This window comes from Manacus vitellinus, unplaced genomic scaffold (assembly GCF_001715985.3).
Source record: "Manacus vitellinus isolate BGI_N305 unplaced genomic scaffold, ASM171598v3 scaffold_0_pilon, whole genome shotgun sequence".
NCBI classification, from domain to species: domain Eukaryota; kingdom Metazoa; phylum Chordata; class Aves; order Passeriformes; family Pipridae; genus Manacus; species Manacus vitellinus.
The window spans coordinates 31,647,290-31,667,175 of record NW_021938789.1 but is presented as its reverse complement, the minus strand read 5'-3'; the positions used below and the strand labels follow the sequence as shown (position 1 = coordinate 31,667,175).

Sequence of the window (19,886 nt, the reverse complement as noted above, 5' to 3'; positions counted from 1 at the left end):
CCACAACAGAGGATATGTTGGGTGTTTATTGCTTTGAAACTAACCTACTTTAGCTCTGATTGTTTCTGCCATGTGTAGTGAAAAATCCTAAACAAGAACACAGTTCAGCCCTGCTCTGGGCTGGCAGCCTTCACTGAGAGGGGCAGTGGTTTCCACTGTTCCAGCTCAGCTTTTGTTCAAAACAAGACCTTGAAAGTTAGAGGACAAAGGGGGTGGTGAAGAAACTGAGAGCTATCACTTAAAGATGGTTCTTACATTTAAGTATCTAACTTATATTTTCAGAATTGACTGTCAGCTTTTAGACCAAAGGAAAACTGAGTTATTTTATTACTTGTAGGGTGTCTAATTGGCTTTGTAGAGCTGAGCCACAGTTGTTTGCAGTTACAGTCCTTTGTTTTACTTTCTTAAAAACTGGTGTAAAATGACTTTATTTTCTTTAAGCTTTATTTAGTTTATTTAGCTTAAAAGGGCTGTTAAACTTAGATAAGACACTGAGATACCAGATACTCATATTCACTGAGTGGGCAGCTGTAGTGATGTAAAAAGGCTGGCAAATACAGCTGTTTGTTGTCACTCCTTGGTGGTATAAAGTCAGCAGAAGGAAAGGTGTAACTTGGGCTCTAGATGCTGTAGTTGGCAGTTTAGTGCAGTGTGAAGTCACAGTTATTGCAGATAAGAAACTGAATGGTGAACCAGCTGAAAGGTGCAGGCACATATTTCCTTCTCCTGATGTTGCTGCAGGAGAAGTAAGCGGAGAGATGGGCAATAGATCAGTAGTCCCATAGGGTACCAGAACTAGGTTTGTTAAAATGTGTTTTTTTCCTGACCAAAAATTAAAATTGTATCATGATTAGATTATGCTTAGCAAGTTATCAAAACACTCACTCACTACAACCATCCATCTCCACAACATGTATATGATGTATTGCTTGTCAGTGGGGAAACTGAGGATACAAGCACTTATGGCAACTCAGATAGCAAGACGTAATTTGCTGAACCACTCAAATGTTGTCACTATCTGTAATCTCATATTTAAGCAGGACAGTAATAGTATTTCCAATGAAAAATTGCAAAAATAAGAGTATTTGCAACTTGGCATTGTTACTTTATCCAGGTCAATTTGAAACAACCACTTGAAATTAAAGAGGTGCATCTTTCTCATAAAGATAAAGCTTACTGAAATAGTGACTCATCCAATATTGAAAACTTCTTGTTTATTGCCATGTATGCACACTCTGTTTGATACTGAAAGTGCGGAATTCAAATATGTGTTTATATATTGCTTTAAATTGCTAGGGAGAAAGCTCTGAGCAATGTTCTCTCTTGTTCCCAGGCTTTCCCTGAAGTCTGCGAGATTTTTGCATGTACGGTGATGCTTATCTGTCTGTTCTTCCCTTTAACTGCAGCATAGATGCATTGAAACAATGCATGGATATTTTCGGACCAGTAGGAGTTCGTGAGAGGATGATGAATAAAGGCAACGGAAAAGAAATTGTGAAGCATTTATGCAGTGTTTTTGGGTGTCTTGCACTAGGAGCAGGTGGGGTAAAGAGCAGTAGGTGACAAAGGCAGCAGCATGTTTACATCTCTAAAGCTATGATACCAGCACACTTGTGAAATGTGAAAGCTAGCCCTACAGACTTTTTTTCTGTTTCCTAAATTCTTAATCACGGTACATTTAAGCCTAAGTAGTATATATGCAAAATACATTATTTTAGGCATATGAAAGAAACATTGAGGCTGCAACTTTGGTTACTCTGCTTTTTGGTGTGCATAGCTAAACACCCTGGTTTCATCAAAAGTCAAGATCTTCCCATGGTTCCTCATCTCTAAAACATTTTGGGGGCTGAGAAGTAAGTTCTGCAGAAATACACAAAAGCAGGCAGGTAAGCATCATCATACTTACAAAATTCTTGAGAGTTGCAAAATGAAGACTGGTATCGAGTTTGAGCATTGCTCAAATAAATTTCTCCGTGACTATCTCTGCATGTGACTTGGAGACTTCAAATCCCTCGGTGTGTTTAAAGACAGCAGCTTTTAAAGATGAAGAGAGGGATGCTAAAGCATTATGAGTCTACCTTTGACCTGCTCCAGCCAAATCAATCCCACTTAGTTTCTCTCTTCCAATCAATTTAGAAGGGGGGGAACAGAGTCAGACTGTTATGAGTCCTATAACTATTAGCAGGACCATCACCGGAAAGATACTATGTAGAAGTGACTTTATATAATGATCACAGATAACACTACACAGTATACTAGTGAATGTAATTATGTTTGGAATAGCAACAGTAATGCAGCCATTATCTCTGAGATGAGTTTCCTAGAATTTTGTAAGAGCCCGTGCTTTAAATTTATTTCACTATTAAAGGATAAGGATGTAAAAACCTGCTGAACTTCCAGTCACAGTAATTTCTCACTAGCAGTCAGCATTGATTTGGACAGCCTCTTAACAGCAACTTAGAATAAATATAAAAACTCAGATGCTTTGCTAAAATAATCTATTTTTCTTAATTTCAGTCCCTCAGAAGCAAGGAAGAAGAATCTGTATTATTAATCATTGCACAAGTATTGGTCTACGCCTGACTGGTGTACACCTTCCTATCTAAGTGTTCAATCCATACTGAGCCCTCTGATTATTTTTAGGGTATTATCAAGCACCAGGGAAACCTAAGCCTTAAAAACAAAAACCAAGTTTTCCACGTAGGCCCTAACATATACTAAATAATTTAAAGGATCTAGGCTGCCATTCAGAGAAAAAGCTTTATTATTCTTGGAATGTTGAGATTTTAGTTTTTTCAGGGGTTTGTAGGTAGTTTTTCTACTGTCCTTTTATGTCAATCCTTTTGGATTTTCTCTGTATTTCCTAATTTCAAGCCATTCTTCTGCCTAGTTCTTGCAGTTGGCATATCTTATTTTTTTGCCTTTTTTTTCGGAGGAGTTCTGTAGGATTAAATAATAGGATTCACCAAAGCAGACTGAAGGCCACTTTGAGCTTATACTAGACCTGGGAATTTGATTTAACCTCACAGTTCTAACATTTTTTTTCTTTAAAAAAAAGCAAACCCAAACTGCTTTCTTTAGAAAGCAGGTAAGAATAATACTGTGGAACCTTCTTTATATCTCAAAGATTGGTACAAGAAAAGGACACAAGCTCTGTTTTGCTCTTCATGTTGGAGTTTGCCTTTAATTTAGAGCATTTGATCTCAAAGCTGATGCACACTACAGCCGTAGGAACAGTGGCTGAATGGTTGCAAGGGCTGAGTTTCACATTTAGGAACACAAATCCCTCTTGCAGGAGCTTGCCATACACACTCCCCACAGCTGAAGGAGTATTTTTACAGTTTGCTTGCTGGTTTGTTTCATAGCTGACAGATTGGGGACAGCTAAGAGTAGCAAAGTGGCAGAGATATACATGACTGGACTCATGTGGGTCTCACAGGGATATGCCTCCCTTTAAAGAACTGTAAATACTTCTAATCATTTCCCAACTGCATTAATTCCACTTTAGATAAAAGTTTGATACAGATTTGAAAATGAAATTATTTGGGGGGCCATAGGGCACAAAGCAAGCAATCTTCAAACATCAGAAACCCGTGGGATTCACTTTGCAGTAATATGATAGATGGCCTGACTAGACATGCCGTTTCCTATTTTCTACTTTCATTTTTCAGACCAGATTGCACTTAACCACAAAACCATCGTGTGTCCTATGATCGATGTCATTGACCACAATCACTTTGGCTACGAGGCACAGGCGGGGGATGCCATGCGAGGAGCTTTTGACTGGGAAATGTACTACAAAAGAATACCGATTCCTCCAGAGCTCCAGAGAGCTGATCCCAGCGACCCCTTTGAGTAAGTAGTGATAAAGGGGAGAGTGGGAACATGAAGAAGAGCAAGGAGAAAAGGTAACTGTAGCAGAATTGAAGCCCAGACATTTCCATGTAGGCCACTTCCTACTAGTGAAAGGTAGTAGAATTAAACAGCTTCTATACAGGTTTATCCCAAATCTTCGTTCGCGAAGCCTAACCATGATGATGATGATACAGGTTTATAAAACCTCAAAACTAGGAAAAAGATCAGGGCAACAATTTGCAAAATTCACAAACTGTGCCTGGAAACACAACCTGGCTCAGTGGTTATAAATAAAAGAAACAGGCACATACTTGTAGTTCACTTATTGGCATTGGACAAGAAGTGAATGCGATTACAGGTATTCTGTTTATTCCGCAGAAGACTTTCTGAACAGACTTCATTTAATGTTTCATTTGCTGAAGGTTGATGCAATATATGCATCAGTAGTTGAGTCCACATTATGCCAGTAGATGCTTTGTTTATAACTGGTGATATTGCTACCGTATATATATTGCTGTAACTTAAACACAGAGCTCTCAAACCTGAACAGTCTCAAGATCATTTGTAGATAGTTTAAAATAAGCCAGACTCTAATCCCAGTATTGTACAGATCAGTTCATTCACAGGAATGATCTCCTACTTTTCACAAAGGTAGTTCGTTTCTTCTTATATTTTCTTTATTTTCTCATGTAAGGATCAACTAGGATTAGTGCGCATCAACAGAGAAAGGACAGACAGACAGATATGGTTCAAGTCTCTTACACAGCTGTATTCCAGCAGTGCTGGCAACGGAGGGGGCTCTGATGCTTTAGCCCTGGCTGAAACTCTACACTGTAGGTTTTGGCAGTTTAAAAGCTCAGCATTTTCCCCTTCCCAAAGCAAAACCTGGAAACAATAGCAACAGAAAACCTGTGTCTCTGCCCCAGACTCTGCACTGTCTTGAAGTAATAGATCTAATTCATGCAGAAATTTACCCTAATATCCAGAGACTGACCAGCTCTGTATAGGGAAGAGTAGGTAATTGTGATATTTGTGAGCTTATTTTCATTATTCTACTTGTTCGTTTTTACTTATCTCCATCCAGGTCTCTCAGTCTTCATCTTGTATTAGTGTAAGTGCTGATGAAGTACTTTTCTTCAGCTGCTAATGTGACCACTCCACAACATAGATGCAGCTATTGCGATCACATACATAACATTCCGGAGTTGCTAGAGCCTCCACTGCTCTTCCACGAGTCTTCTTGGTCCTCTGAGCAGTTGTAATTTCTTGACACTTACTGAAGGTCACCTAGTACATTGTATAATTTGGTTCAGCATTCAGAGTTTGTGTATAAGTTCTATATTACCATATGGGGCAATATGGAGCTGCTTATCGGCCATTTTACACATTTGTAATATGCATCTCTCAAATGCAAGACAGGCCGGAAAAGGAGGCACTCTTAGGAAACTTTCTAGAAAGATGAGGCTTTCTGCAGTGCAGAATAGATATGGTGGTTTTGCATGAACTGCTGTTCCAATCAGCATGGCAGCAGTTGGTACCCACCTTGCCCTGACAGCATTCGTAACACATGGGCAGATAAATGGGTTCACAAGGAACAAGATACAGGACAATGCAGCCTATAAATCCCTTGTAATCTGAGTAGATGTTAGGTGGAAAGACTTCCCAGTTCTTACACAAATCAGTGAGAGTCTTCCTTTGTTTTCGCTGTCACAGGATCTGCATCAGAGCGATGCAGGAGGCAAAGCAGCATTGCACATGGAACCACCATGTCTGTCCCCACACAAGCCAGCAGGACTGGAGGCTGGCTGAGCTAGGACAATATGCTTGCTTTAAAGTACCCTCTGCCTAGAATGGCAAGGGAATGGAAGTTGTTTAAATAATCAGTATGAATTTTGCTTAGGGGAGAAATTATTTTCTAATTTGAAGTCAGTACTACTTTTCTCCTAGGGCCTTCTCTGCTGAGACCTCAAGCTTTTAGTACCTTGCTTACAACAAATACAGTAAACGTTACAAACTATTTTAGCTATCAGTAACTTAATTGACCAAGACAGCTTCTACGGAATTAAAGAGACAGAACAGTTTTCCCTTAGATGCATATACATTAAAACTAGAAATTACTTGAGCCAGCTTCAACCACAATTATTATGTTACTATTTTGCAAGCAGTAGGGATTTTATTTTTTTTTAATTTAGGTTAAATGTTTTACTATTGGCATCCTAATAGCTTTATTTCTTGCCAGAAGAGCCAGATCTGAGATGAACCTTAATGAACTGGAAAATTGCCAGCATTTTTAGTAAAACACCAGCAAATAATGGAGACATGATCCAAAAATTTTGCTGATGACTTTTTCCCCTCACTTAAAATGCCAATGCAGTACATGTGTGAAGCAGAAAAGGTCACATCAGCCTAAAAAATAATGTACATAAAACCAGATCAATGTACAGAAGACCTAAGAACAGTTGTTGTGTTATCTGTGTGGTACACTCGCTTTCCATCTGCACATGATCGAAATACTGCTGCAGCAGACATCAGCAGCATATTTGCAGTTGACTCAGCCAACTGAAATGTTGTCAGGTAGGCTTTTGGTGTGACAGTAGCACAGACCTTACTAAGCTACAGTGCCAGCTGAGCTAGTGTTTCTGGAATTAATCTTTTCCCACTTTTTAAGGTCTTTTTAATTGTGTTCCACAGTGCTCAGTGCTTGACTGGTGTTCTCTTATTGGATGCCATTTATCTGGACACAGTCTTTCAGTTCAGAATCCCTCTTGTGAAGAAGACACATCCCCATCCATTTGTGGTGTGAGTGTAGTCATGGTTTATTATTCCTACACCTGCAGTTCTACTTGGGCAGCATCTCTACCTTTCGCTGTGACAGAATTTGGAGCTTCATCTCAGCTTTTCCTGATGTACAGTCTCACCCATTCTCAGATGTTCTGCAGTTGTTCACAACAAGTAGCTTTGCAGCAAGTTATGGCTTGATGTTTAGGTCTGTAAAACACTCTTGAAATCTTCCAGTGTCAAATTCAGGTACAGATGATGTACTAGCACCAACCTGGGATCACGTGACAAATTTGAAATTTGCATTTGGATCAGGCTTCATCAATCCATAAATTTTATCAGTTTGGTTCACGTGTGCTTTGTCACTGGCCATGCCAAGTTTCCCATAGGTTTCACTGAACCAAACTACAGACGTATAAAATGTATTTTCAATCAAAGCTCCCATGTTAATTATTGGATATTGTTCTATGCTCATTTGCAACATTTAGGAAAGTTTAACATTATTCCAAAAATGAATCTTATGTAACTTTTAAGATAGCTACTTTTCTGAAAGATCTCTGCGGCTTTTTTTCAGGATACACTGAATTTTTAGATGCATGGAAATTGGACTTTGCCCCTTATAATGTTGTCTTCTCATCCAGAGACTAAATCTCTCAACTCCTTGATTTCCCTTTTTCATGTGCCAAGAAACAACAGAAGTTTTATATTGTTTTATATTCAACTGATCTGTCACAGTTGCAACTCATCCCAGTGACTCTTGCAATTCATATACAACTACCCTAATACACTTTGAAAAGGGCTTCATGCTATTTTCTTGTGATTCATTTAAGGTTGTGTAAACGACATAAGACAAATTGGTGTTCTGATGTATGGCGGGAAATTGTCAGACAATTGTGAAATCCTCATCATGTCATGGTGATGCTCACTGTCTTGATCCCAGGGTCAGTGATCATTCAACAGAATTGGAGATGACTTGGGGAATTTTCTTCTAGTCTATTAGCAGGGAGGACCAGAGATAAACATTTGCCTTTGTGGCAAAGGTCACCTTGGCCTGTTATCTTTTGCTGGTTTGTTCCTCTGTCATGGTAGAGGTTTGAGAGTATGCCCTTACAGGACACACAGATTTGGGACATAAGAGCATGCTTTTCTGTGGCTGTTTCTTTCTGTGGTGCAAGCACCCTGGTGTCAGGAGGAGTTTGCCGAACCCGAGCCATCACCACTTTAATAGGGCAACTTTGTTACTATGATGGACTGTGATATACAGCATGTCAGTTTATATGATTTAGTAGCCTGTCTGGGCTAAAAGCTCTGTGGAAGTTTAAAGCAGAGGTTTGATATGCTGAAGCCTGCTGGGGATGACTGCTCTTTATTTCCTGGCAGCACTTACATTACATCAATTCATGTTATCACATGCCTGATCTGTAAACTGGCATCAGTGTCCATTCATGCCAGCAGAAACATATTTTTAACCAGACAAGAAAACATCAATTCAATTCAAAAAACTATTTGGAAAATCCACAAACTAATTGAGAATATTAACATAGCACAGATCAATTAGGGTAGAAATGGACTTCACAGCTCCTTGGAGAAGTTTTATGATAGTGTAACTTTATGATGCAGGAGGGAAGGAAAGGTGCAGGTGAGACCTAACAACATTGCTTTTGAATTGCAACTCAGATGGAAATTCTGACCGATGAGAGAAGTGTTATGCTACTTTCTGGATGCCAAGACTTCTAACACCTGTCTGAGAAAGTTAGAAGTGTTTTGGTGTATGAGCACTCCTTACTCTTCAAGAGTTCTTTGTTTGCCTTCCGGTGTAGAGCTGTGATCTCCAGCCCTCCCTGAGGGCAGACAAAGCCGAAGAGTCATGTAATTCTAGCAAAGGACTAGGACGATAGTTTGGCAAATATGAGCTTATTCAAGTAAGTAGAAGCAACTTTGTAACGTCTGACAAGACATTTTAGTTTCTGTACTCATATTCCCATTTATAAAACAGAACTAGAATCACTCCACCATCACGAGGTTCTCACAGTAATAAGGACCACTTATGTTTAATGGATGTACTTTTGGGTAAAATTTTGGACATGCTCAAGAGGTGAAATCGGGTGATCAGTACATGTTTCTTTTCCCTTGCATCACAGGCTCTCAACCTTGAATGTAATGTATGACCTTAATGTAGTCAGTTCTATGTAAGACTGGAAGGTTACTTGGCATTTTCTGTTGAATTGTGTATCTAAAATCATATCATTATTTTGCACGCTCTCATCAGGATGCTCTTTTATTCGAATTTGACATCCTCTCAGAAATACTTTTTCTGCAGCTCCTTACTTTCACTGTTTAAATATATACTTTTTACAACATGTTGGTGTAAAGAAAGCCTTTGCTAAGACTGCATTTCAAATCTGACAAGTACTTTTACAATTTTATTATCATTTTCTGAAGTTCAGAAAGTGCTTTGGACAATGATTTCTGTTCTGTAGCTTCCAGTGCTTTATAGGAGCTTTATGTCTTTTATGGCTGATTTCTGCCTATGAACATATTCATAAAACCTCTCACAACCAGAAACAATCATCTATTTCTTTAAAGACTAAGTATAATCGTCTATTTTGAACTGTGCTATAGGAATGTTTTACACAAAGGCATTATTCTACAGAGAAGCAGTTTCTAACCAGTGTGAGTTTGCGTAACATACAGTCTTGATTTATTGTTTTGACAAGCTATGGTCTGTAAAAGACTGTTAGTGGAGTTAACAATAGTGGATATAACAATAGCTTTTACAAACTGTCATCTACCCATGGCCCCATGAAATCTCAGAATTTTTTTCAATGAAAAATGTCAACACTGCACACAGTCTGTGAGAATGCATTTGCTCATATTGGATCATACTGTCCTGCCTTTGACAGGATTTCAGTGTAGAGGTTCTGTACAACTGGTACATTTTCTCTGAGGACCAGTTCAGAAGAGAGATAATGTAACCTGTCAGACTAAAAGAAATAAAAATCAAGGATAAAAAGCTGCTACTGGTTACATTTTAATTAAGTATTTAGTCAAGGAATTAGTTAATTCTACATGCTAGTTGAATTGGGTAGATTGAGATTTGATATACAACTTTTCAGTGAAATGTTCATAGCAGCTTATGCCACCCAAGACAAAGGGCACTAATTTTGTTCCTAATGCCTTTATGCTGCAGTGCCAAAGTATCTATGTTGTTCTGTTTCTGTGGAAACTCATATTTCCGATTTTCTTTAACACTTGGAGCATCATGGCTGGCATAAAAATGTAAACATCTAGAATGTAATGTTTCTAGAGCTGTTAGCCTGCTGCTTCACACAGATATTAACTTTAGAGCTTGACAGCCTATATACCCACATTCTGGGGCACATTCATAGAATGGGTCACCAAAACTACCAGTAATTAGAAAAATAAGAAGTTTCTGGGCATTGTTTTAATATGCCTTTACATAAAAAAGACTAGGATGGTGTACAAGAAAAAGACAGAGATATGTTGCTCAGTGCATACAGGCGAGCTATTTAACACTGTCAACATGCTATTGATAGAGAGGACTTAGCTTTCAAAATTATTTAAATCATGTCTGAACAATTTTCCACAAAGAAAATCACCTTTTTAAAGCAATTATTTTTATTTTTAATTATATATTTTTAAGTCATTTTCTCTAGGAGGTTCATATAGAATTTGGTGACACCTATTGGTACTAATAAACAGAAAACCAACACCCTTCTATTATATTCTGTAGTGTTTATTGGCATAAAGTTGGGAGCAACGGCTGTATTCACTTCCATTTCTATTTGGTTGTTGCAGTTTATTTAGTGATCTATTGCTATCTGAAACCTCAATCTAGTGCTGCATTTGCTTCCAACAGAAGAAAGAACAAAGACTGAACCAGTTCATTTTATCAGAACACTCTGTGCCAAACCACTTTCAAATCTGTAAACTGATGCAAGTTCCATACATGCTCATCTGCCCAAGTTTACTAATACTCTTCAGCATCTGTCCAGTATGAGCACTGGGGTTGGGCGGGATTGTGTGTGTGTCATTTACCCCTTGCTCTGCGGGGTCTGCAGGAACTCTGCAGTGTCACAGTGCTTTTCCTCCACTGCTCGGGGTTCTTTTTTCAGAGGCAGTGATCAACTAAGCATGACATAGAAGCATCTTAACCTGCCAATACCTTCTGATTTTTTGTCTGCATAGAATAATTCTGACTGTCCAGCTATCTTGGTGTAGGATCTCCTTAGCCCTGAGGTGAAGAGATTTTTCTTTCTTCTACTCTGAAGAACTTAACCTGCCAATGCAGCGTGTGCTGGAAGCATGAAGAGAGGAGCTGAAAAGAAATTTATATATAGACAGTATTTCAGTACTATTCTTACAATATCCAATCAGAAACTTTCTTACCTCATTTTAACCCTTTTAAATTTTGTCATATACACTGGGACCAGACCTTTTAAGTACTTGAGGACTCATTTCAGATCAGTTCATTGTTCATTTTCAAGTAAATTGTATTCTTTTCTTAAGTTTCTCTTAGTAAGTAGTGTTTAATAAATCTCTGATGGTTATCCTTACTCTTCTCTGGACTATTTCCATACTGAAAGCATACTGCACCAGCCAAAGTCTTATCATTTCCTAGTAGAATAGGCAGGTGATTTTGCCTGTCTCAGAGACTATGTTCCTGTTTATATTTCCTTAACGGTATTGATTCATGCCAGGCTTGTGCTGTGGTGTAATCTCCACATCATTTTCTGCAGAACTGGTATCTAGCCAAGTGTTCATCATCCTCCTCTTGCAATTCAGATTTTACATGTCTAAAGGCAAGGCATTTATCTTCATATCTGTTTCAAGTGCCGTGTCCAAAAGGGTGATCTGTCTTCATTATCCCTAGATCCATGTGATATTTTGTAGCTGAACATTTAGAATTTTGTCTTTTTTTCTTTGTTTACTTCACTTCTTCAATTTGGTAAGATTTTTTAATTCTGATTAACCCTCCAATTTTTTACAGCCTATTGCAGTGTTATTTGTGCTTTACTTGAGGTTTATGCAAATGGAAAATTCTGTTCTAAATCCTGATTTCAATAATGTCTGTTTGGTCCATGCCAGAAATCAAGATATGTGAAGTCCCTGGCTTTCCAACTATCCATTTTTTCAGCCAAAAATGCAACATGTACCACACTGTGGCCCTTGAAAATTTGTCAGATTTGGACACCTTGCTTCCAGCCAAGCAAACCTTTTTGAAATGGTACAGAAGAATTGCTCCACATCCTGTAAATGGCATCAGATTTATAGCACAATGGCAGCTGGCTCTTCAGGTCCCTTTCCAGCCCTGAGATCAAGATCTAGGATCTCATGGGCACATGTTCCAATCTGATACAGTTATGCATAAAGCCCTTTTTAAAGCTCCAGGGAATAGAGTTGCTGAATTGCACCATGCAGATTTTTAATGCAACACTGAAATGAATCAGATGCAGGACAATGTTTGTAGATAATCTCAAGACAATTTCCATTTTGGTGTCGGACTATAGGCTATTAGCACTTTTGCATCTCTGACAGCAATTACATGTCTTCCATATTTCTGCAGTTGTTAACCCTGGCAGTTTATCTGTGAATCAGATCTTTTATCTGAGACTTGAGTGAGAAAAGAAGAGTGAATGCATATTTTTTTTTACAATCTTAGGAGAGTTCAGTATAGGCATTGACATGATGAGGACCTTAGAAGTAAGACATGAGGGATCACATTCTGAATTATCCCCAGACAAACTAGCACCTGCTTTCTTTTCATGTAAGCAACCAAAATATCATTTTTCTAGCTGGAAGACAACTTTTGTCAAGAGGCAAGGTAAATGCCTCCTGCAACCTGTGAGGTGAAAATTACAATAAACACTCGGAATTTTGCTATGTTTGTTTATTTATAAAATGCTATGCATATCTTTTGAGAGACAAGGAACAAATGAGGCTTAAAACAGTTGACATTAGCTCTTCCATAAACTGCCAAGACAGTGTCCTTTGTTAGGGAACAAGATTCATGTATCAGCTTTGCCCATTTCTAAATATACCTCTTTTGTTTTCGGCAAAACAGCAGAGAAATACCTCTTCAAGTGAATTATTTGGAAAATCAACCCTTCTGATATTTTCTGTTGTTGAGGTGGTGTATCAGTGCTATTTTCAGTGCTGGAAAGTCACTGTAGGCATGAAATTTCATAAGTCCATTTGCCCCCTACAGAGAATGAGATGCCTGCAAGGAGAGAGGAGACTCCACTCCCTCCACTCTCCTAGTTCTTCAGCAGAAAGTTTAGCTGATGCCGCAGAAATTCCCTGGCTTTTTTGTGCTAGGGCAAATAACCACTCTGTTTTCCCATGAGTGCAAATGACCTGTGGACATGCAGTGAATTAGGAGTGGAAGAGTTGGTGATAAGCCAGGAGGAGCACAGTGGGAGAACAGTAACAACATTTTTCCCTTTCAAAGCACTGCAGACATGCGAAGGACCTCTCGGAGTACCTGAGGAAAAGGTAAATAACGGGAAGAAAGTAGTTTGGAGCAATTTTTTCAGACCATTGTCTGGGGAGCACTGGGTAGTGGTTTTGAAGAGACTCCAAAGGCTATGAAGGAGAGCAAACCCTAAGCTGTCAGCCCATAGGAAAAGTTTCGAGTCCCCAGCGTTCTGCTTTGCAGTAGGTTTTAATGCCTAGCCCATCATGTAGTTATTTTTTTGACAGAATGACAGTTTAAACAGCAAAACTGTTCAAAGCACAATCTTTGTTCCTGATTTGTTCAAAGGGCATTCAGAGAAGACGAATAGTCCTTTGTTAGTTGTATATATATATAATTAGTTGATACATCTAATTCATATGGGCCCTGTTATTTCAGGGGTGTTTTCATTTGACCTTAAACCAAACAGCATAACCAAAACAAAGATGTTGTTATAAATGTTCAACTATATTGCCTTAATTTTTACACTTTATCTTATATTGCTACTTTTGTTTGCATTTCCATTTCTGCTACAGATAGGGATATTATTATTCTATAGCAGAGTGATGTTAAGAGACATGATTGTCTGTTTTGTATATCACAAGATATTATTGCTATTGCAACCAATTTCCAGTATGAGTTCCTGTAATGGTAATTTAATAGATTCATAAATTTTTAATGCCAAAACAGAGTATTGTGACTGTCTCAATGGAAGTAGTAATACTTTGTATATGTACTGAAGGGTAATACCATACTCATAATTTCTGTAGGCATGAAAGGACTCAAAACTTGTCAAAATGTGAGTAGTGGATACCTGAAACTATACTTTTTTTTGATGTGGTGTAACAAGATACTGATCAAGCTTTTTAAAAATACTTGATTTTACATATTCATGTATTAGAAATTATGGGTTTTGATCACCTATTTAGCTTTTTGCCTTATTACGTTCATTAATACTTTGTTGGATACGAAAGTTTCCTAAGCTCTGCAGGCACAGCTGACCATAGGCTGTAAGAATGTCTGTGGCAAGGAAGGCTGGTAGATGGGCTTTAACTGCAGGCAGATTTCATCTGTCTCATCTAATGCTTATTAAGAAATCTAACCTCTGATAAATTGTATTATACAAACCTTCAATTGCATCAAGGACTGCCAAGTAGCTGTTTTCTCCTTTTCTTGGACTTACATCTCCACCTACTGGATGATATGACAAAGTCCCATCAAAACGTTAGTTTAAATGAAGCGCAAGTAGTGTTTTGCCTGTAAAAGCTTTTCTTATGATATTAAAATAATGTATAGCCACGATTTTCAGGAGAGGTTTGTTCAAAGTTTTTTGGCCACATATGTAATGAAGCCACTGATTTCAAACTCACTGACATATGCATATTAGCCTAGGTCTTAATATGGAAAGTACAAAAAAAATTTTAAATCAGAAAAAAGTACCTATCTAAAGCCACCTATGGAGCCTTTAAGTGGGAATGCATGAGCACATCCAATAGCCAAGTACACAGCAGACCTATAGAAAGTTATTCCTGTGCAACTCAAAGATGAATAGTATGACAGGAATGATGTCAGTAGAGAAATAATTTTTTAAAAGAGAAACTGAAAAATGTGTTGTAACAAAGAACTCAGATGACCTGTCAGATGATTATCAGTTTTAGTGCTGCATCCAGAATGCAAAAAAAGGGGAAAGAAAAAAAATCCCAATGTCGGTTTAGAAGTTAGCAAAGAGAAAAGGCTGAATTTTGGTAACAAAAAGTTCAAAGTGAACTGAATTTCTTTCAGAATAGTATCATCCATTGGTAGCAGCAGAAGAAGAGAAAAGCTGTTTGTAGAAGCTGATGATCATAGATAAGGATGACTCTCCAGTGTGAAAACAGCTGTGAAAAGGGCAAATGCAATCCTGAAACTTATTTTGCCTATAGCCTTTGGCCCTGATTACAGAATATTTCAAGATCCCAGCTGCCCTCTTCTCCTTTTCCTCACAAGTCAGGATATCATCTCCTCTCATTCTCGCATAGATTCTGTCATGCTTCTGTTGTCTTTAAGACACTATAACTTTTTCCTCATATCCCGAGGGAGAAGGGGAGAACATTAAACAGGCACAAAATTAGAGAACAGAGTGTTCTTTCATACCTTAATTTTCTCCAAAGATTTTACTTTCTCATTCTTTATGATGGGGAAATCACCTGTTAGAGATGATGTCACATCCTGTCTACCTGCACCTTAAAATCTTTTGTCTGGCATTTCTACTTAATTAGCAAGTTGCTAGCTTCAGAAAGCTTCCTACTAAAGACACATTGGTAAAATCTTAACTATTGTGAGGAATATAAAGTACACAATCTCCCTAGTAGTCATATAAAGAATAAATACAGTACAGTGCCTGGTGAAACTAGAAATCTACTCCTTGGGCTGAGTAATAGTAACTCTCTCCCATTCACACATACACAGAGTTAGTTTTACAGGGGTCAGTTTAGATTAGATACCACATCAGATACCTATACAAAAAAAATCATATGAGCCACTTAGAATTAAATACCTTTTTCTGCAGAGGTTTGTGTTAAGCAGTGCTAGAATTCAGATGCTAAATGATGTAGGTTTCTTCTGAATAATTTTTTTTGTCTGAGCAATTCCTTCAAATAGTTGCAAAAATAACACAAACTAGGATCATGCACTGCTCGGAAAAGCAACTATTCCCCAGCTGGAACAGGATTTTTCAAAAAATGTGGAAGATAACTGAAAGAAGTTCGAAAGGTACTTTGCTATGTATCTGTAAACAATAGGTACAAGCAGAAACATAAATTACCTAATGAGACAATCACTGTAGTTTTTAAGATAGCTGATTTTTGAAAGGTTTCATTTGATGCAAATAGGGAAAGTTAATTATAAAACTTAATTAAGTGAATTTGTGAGTTTCTGCATGTTGTGACATTCCGGACATAATAGAGAATCCAGAATACCCCAAGATTGGAACCGAAGCAGAATAATGTGGAGTTCAACCCATAAAACTGTAACACCAACAGGACTAGAGAGCTTCCTGCAATTTGACAGCAGCAGAGATGATGCTTCAGATTTCTGAAAATGCTGGTCTTTCTGGAAATTAATTGAACACACCTAAACAGTCAGGTTGTTTAAAAATATTTGATCTGTCAAATAATTCCTGGTCTGTTGCTAAAGAGAGATCACATCCTGTTTCAGTCTTCACTTCATTGGCCTTCTTCGGCCTCTTCTCATAAAATACCAGCTCCATATTCCTCTGGTTGTTCTGGCACAGCTCTAAGTTTATTTTCATTTCTCTGTTTTTGGAAAACGCAGGCCAGATTTGTATGCAGCATTATACTGCATGCAGTCCTCAGGAGTTGACCTATCTATATCTGCTGGAACGATCTCTACTCATAGATCTTAAAGTTGTCTTTGCCCTTTCCAAGGCTTATCTGCTACTTGTTTCTTCCATTCCTGAACAATCTGACCTTGTATATCTCGGATCCTTGGGACAACTATTCTTGCAAATGTTCAATTGATCCAGTTGTGGCTCTCATAAGGTAGTCTTTTTTATTGCTGGATGTCACTGCTAATGCATATGTGTCTTGCAGCTATGTGCATTTGAATTTGCAAAGAATTTTTCAGCCATCCAATTTTCTATCTAGTCTTTCTCATACTAAACTTAAAACACTCTGGTGCTGAAGTGTTAAGACAGAAGCATCCACAGAGGACTGCTGAGGCCAGGTTTTGCCACAACATATTAGGCTTTCTTCCCCCATTTTCTCCAGCTGTTACCCTTCTTTACAATTTATCTAATTTCAATTAACTAGTTTATTATTTCTTTGGCAGAAATAATAGTAATAAAAAAATCTAACATTTCCTAAAATATTTTTTGACATTTAGTTATCATGTTTTAATTTAAGGAAATAACACAAAAATAAATGTCACCAATACTTAATGTCAACTTGAATCCCTTTTGCTGGGTCTTCAGTTGATGCATACGTACCTTTATTATCTTTAAAACATGTGGAAAACATATTTCAGCTTTCTGTGTACAGGCCTTATTGGAAAGCGAATGGGCAGCAGTATATTCACACAAGCCAGGAGAAAGGGCACTACCATACAAGTTGATTCAGTTGACTGGTCACAATAAATACAGCTCAGAATGTGGAACTTTTGATCCATGCAGATAAATTTCAAAATATTGTTCATGAAATAATTTTGAGTCACAGCTATGCTCAGAGAAAAGTGCATGCAAGTATTTTATAAGATTTAAAAAAGAAACTGATTTCAACAAGGAAAATGTTTTGAATTTGAGATTTCTGAGTGCAAATGTCAGTGTTATGGAAAATAAATGAGAAAAACCAGAAATGCCAGCATAAAGCCAAGTGTTTTGCTAGAATTGTTAGGTTTTCTCATTATCAGAAGTAAACTTGATTACTGAGTAGAACATCCTGGAGGACAGGCTTAAAGCCAAATTAGCCATCCATCCATGTTAGTTACCTGCAGGAGTGATGTCAGAGTTGGCTCCAGGGACACTCCAGCTGGTGTTCTCCAAGTGAAATACTGAATGTCATCAGTCTGAGTGCACCTTGCAGACACACTTTCCTGTCCTGAAGGTAGGGTCAACACGCTCTGATAACAACAAGCGGAGGAAGTGAGCCAGGGAAAAGTTGTTTGAGACAAAGGTTGTGATGTCTGTGGCTTCCCCAGGTTCTTCCAAAATTGGAGTGATTGTGTGATTCTCATGTCAAGCACCCAGAAACCTGCAGATCTGGGGCATCATTGCTGGTGCAAATGATCCTACTGGATACAGCATAACTGAAAAGGGTGGGCATATTCTTCTGGGTCTCAGAAGCAGCTTAAAATTCAGAATGCTCCCAGGAGTGCTCTACTGGGTACAACAACTGCTGTGTTTTGCAAATCTGATCTAGAGTGAGAAGGAGGAGCATTTGTGTGGTATGCAAGATTATGTATGCCTACTATGAAATTTTGGACAGGCAAGAGACAGGTTTATTGACTGACTCTGGATGAGGGAAGAAGGGAAAAGAAAAGGATGATGGTAGATATTATAGAATACTTAATCTGTGTTTAAACCACGAAATTTAGGGCTGATTATGGTGGTGCTCGGTTGATGGTTGGACTAGATGATCTTGGAGATCTCTTCTAAATTTGATGATTCTGTAATCATAAAGAAGTGAATAAGGCTGTCTTTGATCACAGATCAAAAATTTGTAAAAAATACTAAATAATCCACTTTAAGTTATCTTAAATATAATAAAAAATATTAATATGGGCTTTTCAGGAACTGAACCTGTCATAAAACTTTAATTACCTTCTTTGACAGGGGATGTGGTGCCATGAGACATGGGGAGAAAATGAGCTCTCTGCCACTGGATTGCGGAGACAGTGCTCTTGCTGTGGAACAGTCTGTCACACTGGTGACTTGGTGCTGCCTCTTTTGCTTTACAATACCCACCTCCAGGAGCCATGTAAACTCAAAAAACCCCTTCATGATGAGGAAGAAAATGTTTAGTTTTCTACCATTTGAGTGAATTCAGCAGTTTGAGGAGCATAAAGCTGCTGTTCCATGGGGATCAGACCACACACCTGCAAGCTATAACAGGGAGGATTCGAGGAGTGAGCAGAGGATGGGTTCTCTCTGGTAGCAGAATGACATTAGATCTGTTAAGCCATATGAGGAACTTGGTTACTTAAAGAATAGGGAGGCAGCGAATGTGGTCTTCCTTCTAAGGCTTTTGGTGCTGCCATAGTTACTTTCTCATAAGGTTTACAGAGTGTGGATACGTCTTTATTTTTCATCAGATGACCACATGACAAGTTGAAAAGAAATTGTTGTCAAAGAGTAGCTGTGAATGGTTTGAGGTTAAACTCTGAAATACTGATGCAGGTCCTTGAGGCAAATGTCTCTGCAGAACCCCACATCCTAGTTCTGTTCAGTGTCTTCATTAATTGTCTGAGCAATCAATATTTTAAAAACAAGTAAGCTGGCATTAGCAGGGGCTTACAGGTCTTTACGAAGAGAGAGTCAAAATGGTCCTGGCAAATTGAAGAAATAATTAGAAAAAAATAATGTGAAATTCGGCATTAAAAAGCAAAGAGCGCCACAGCTGAGGAGAAATTTAAAGCATAAGTGCAAATAGCTAGTTAATCAGCACTGTGACAGGAAAGGATGAGAGTGTCATATTATTAAATGAAGTTCCATTTTCATTGTGTGATGTGTTAACATCCATAAAAGTTGCAGGTAAATATTCCAGTTCGTATATCTGTGAAATCACAGGTGCATTGCTGTGTCCAGATTTGACCACCATACCTGGGAACCATGGAATAGTCATTTGGAGACTCTAGATGAACTTCAGAACAGAGAGGACTGAGAGACAGAACATTGTATCTGTCTTCTGATATGAAAAAAAGTCATTAAAAAGAGGATAGTTTTGAGTTGTTCCCATGGAGACTGGGGCAGGTTTTCACAGTGGTATCATTGTTTCCCCATTGTTTATTTACTGAAGTTTGCATCAGGCGAGAGGCAGTGTGTGACATGGAGAAGACAATGTGGTGGTTCATTAGCCCTCAATGTTGTATGAAACTTCAGTGGCAGTGGTACTTGTGCACAACTAATTGTTTTGCTATGCAAATTGCTTTTCCACAGACAAAGAAACAGTGCTTAGTGATTTGTTGAACTCTCCAGCTCAGTCAAGAGACTTAATTTAGTAACTGAGATGTAGGGAGGAGTGTTCTTAATTCACTGATGTACTTAATTTATGTATTTGTTTCCTAG

General features: G+C 38.2%; 1 protein-coding gene across 1 annotated transcript in view; it reads left to right on the top strand.

Annotated features, from left to right (window-relative positions):
- Window positions 1–19,886, top strand: part of GALNTL6 (polypeptide N-acetylgalactosaminyltransferase like 6) — a 286,364-nt gene that overhangs the window by 205,547 nt on the left and 60,931 nt on the right. Inside the window, exon 6 of the mRNA XM_008933115.2 lies at window positions 3,672–3,855. Coding sequence (XP_008931363.2) covers window positions 3,672–3,855 — 184 coding nt within the window. The remainder of the gene's footprint in view (window positions 1–3,671; window positions 3,856–19,886) is intronic.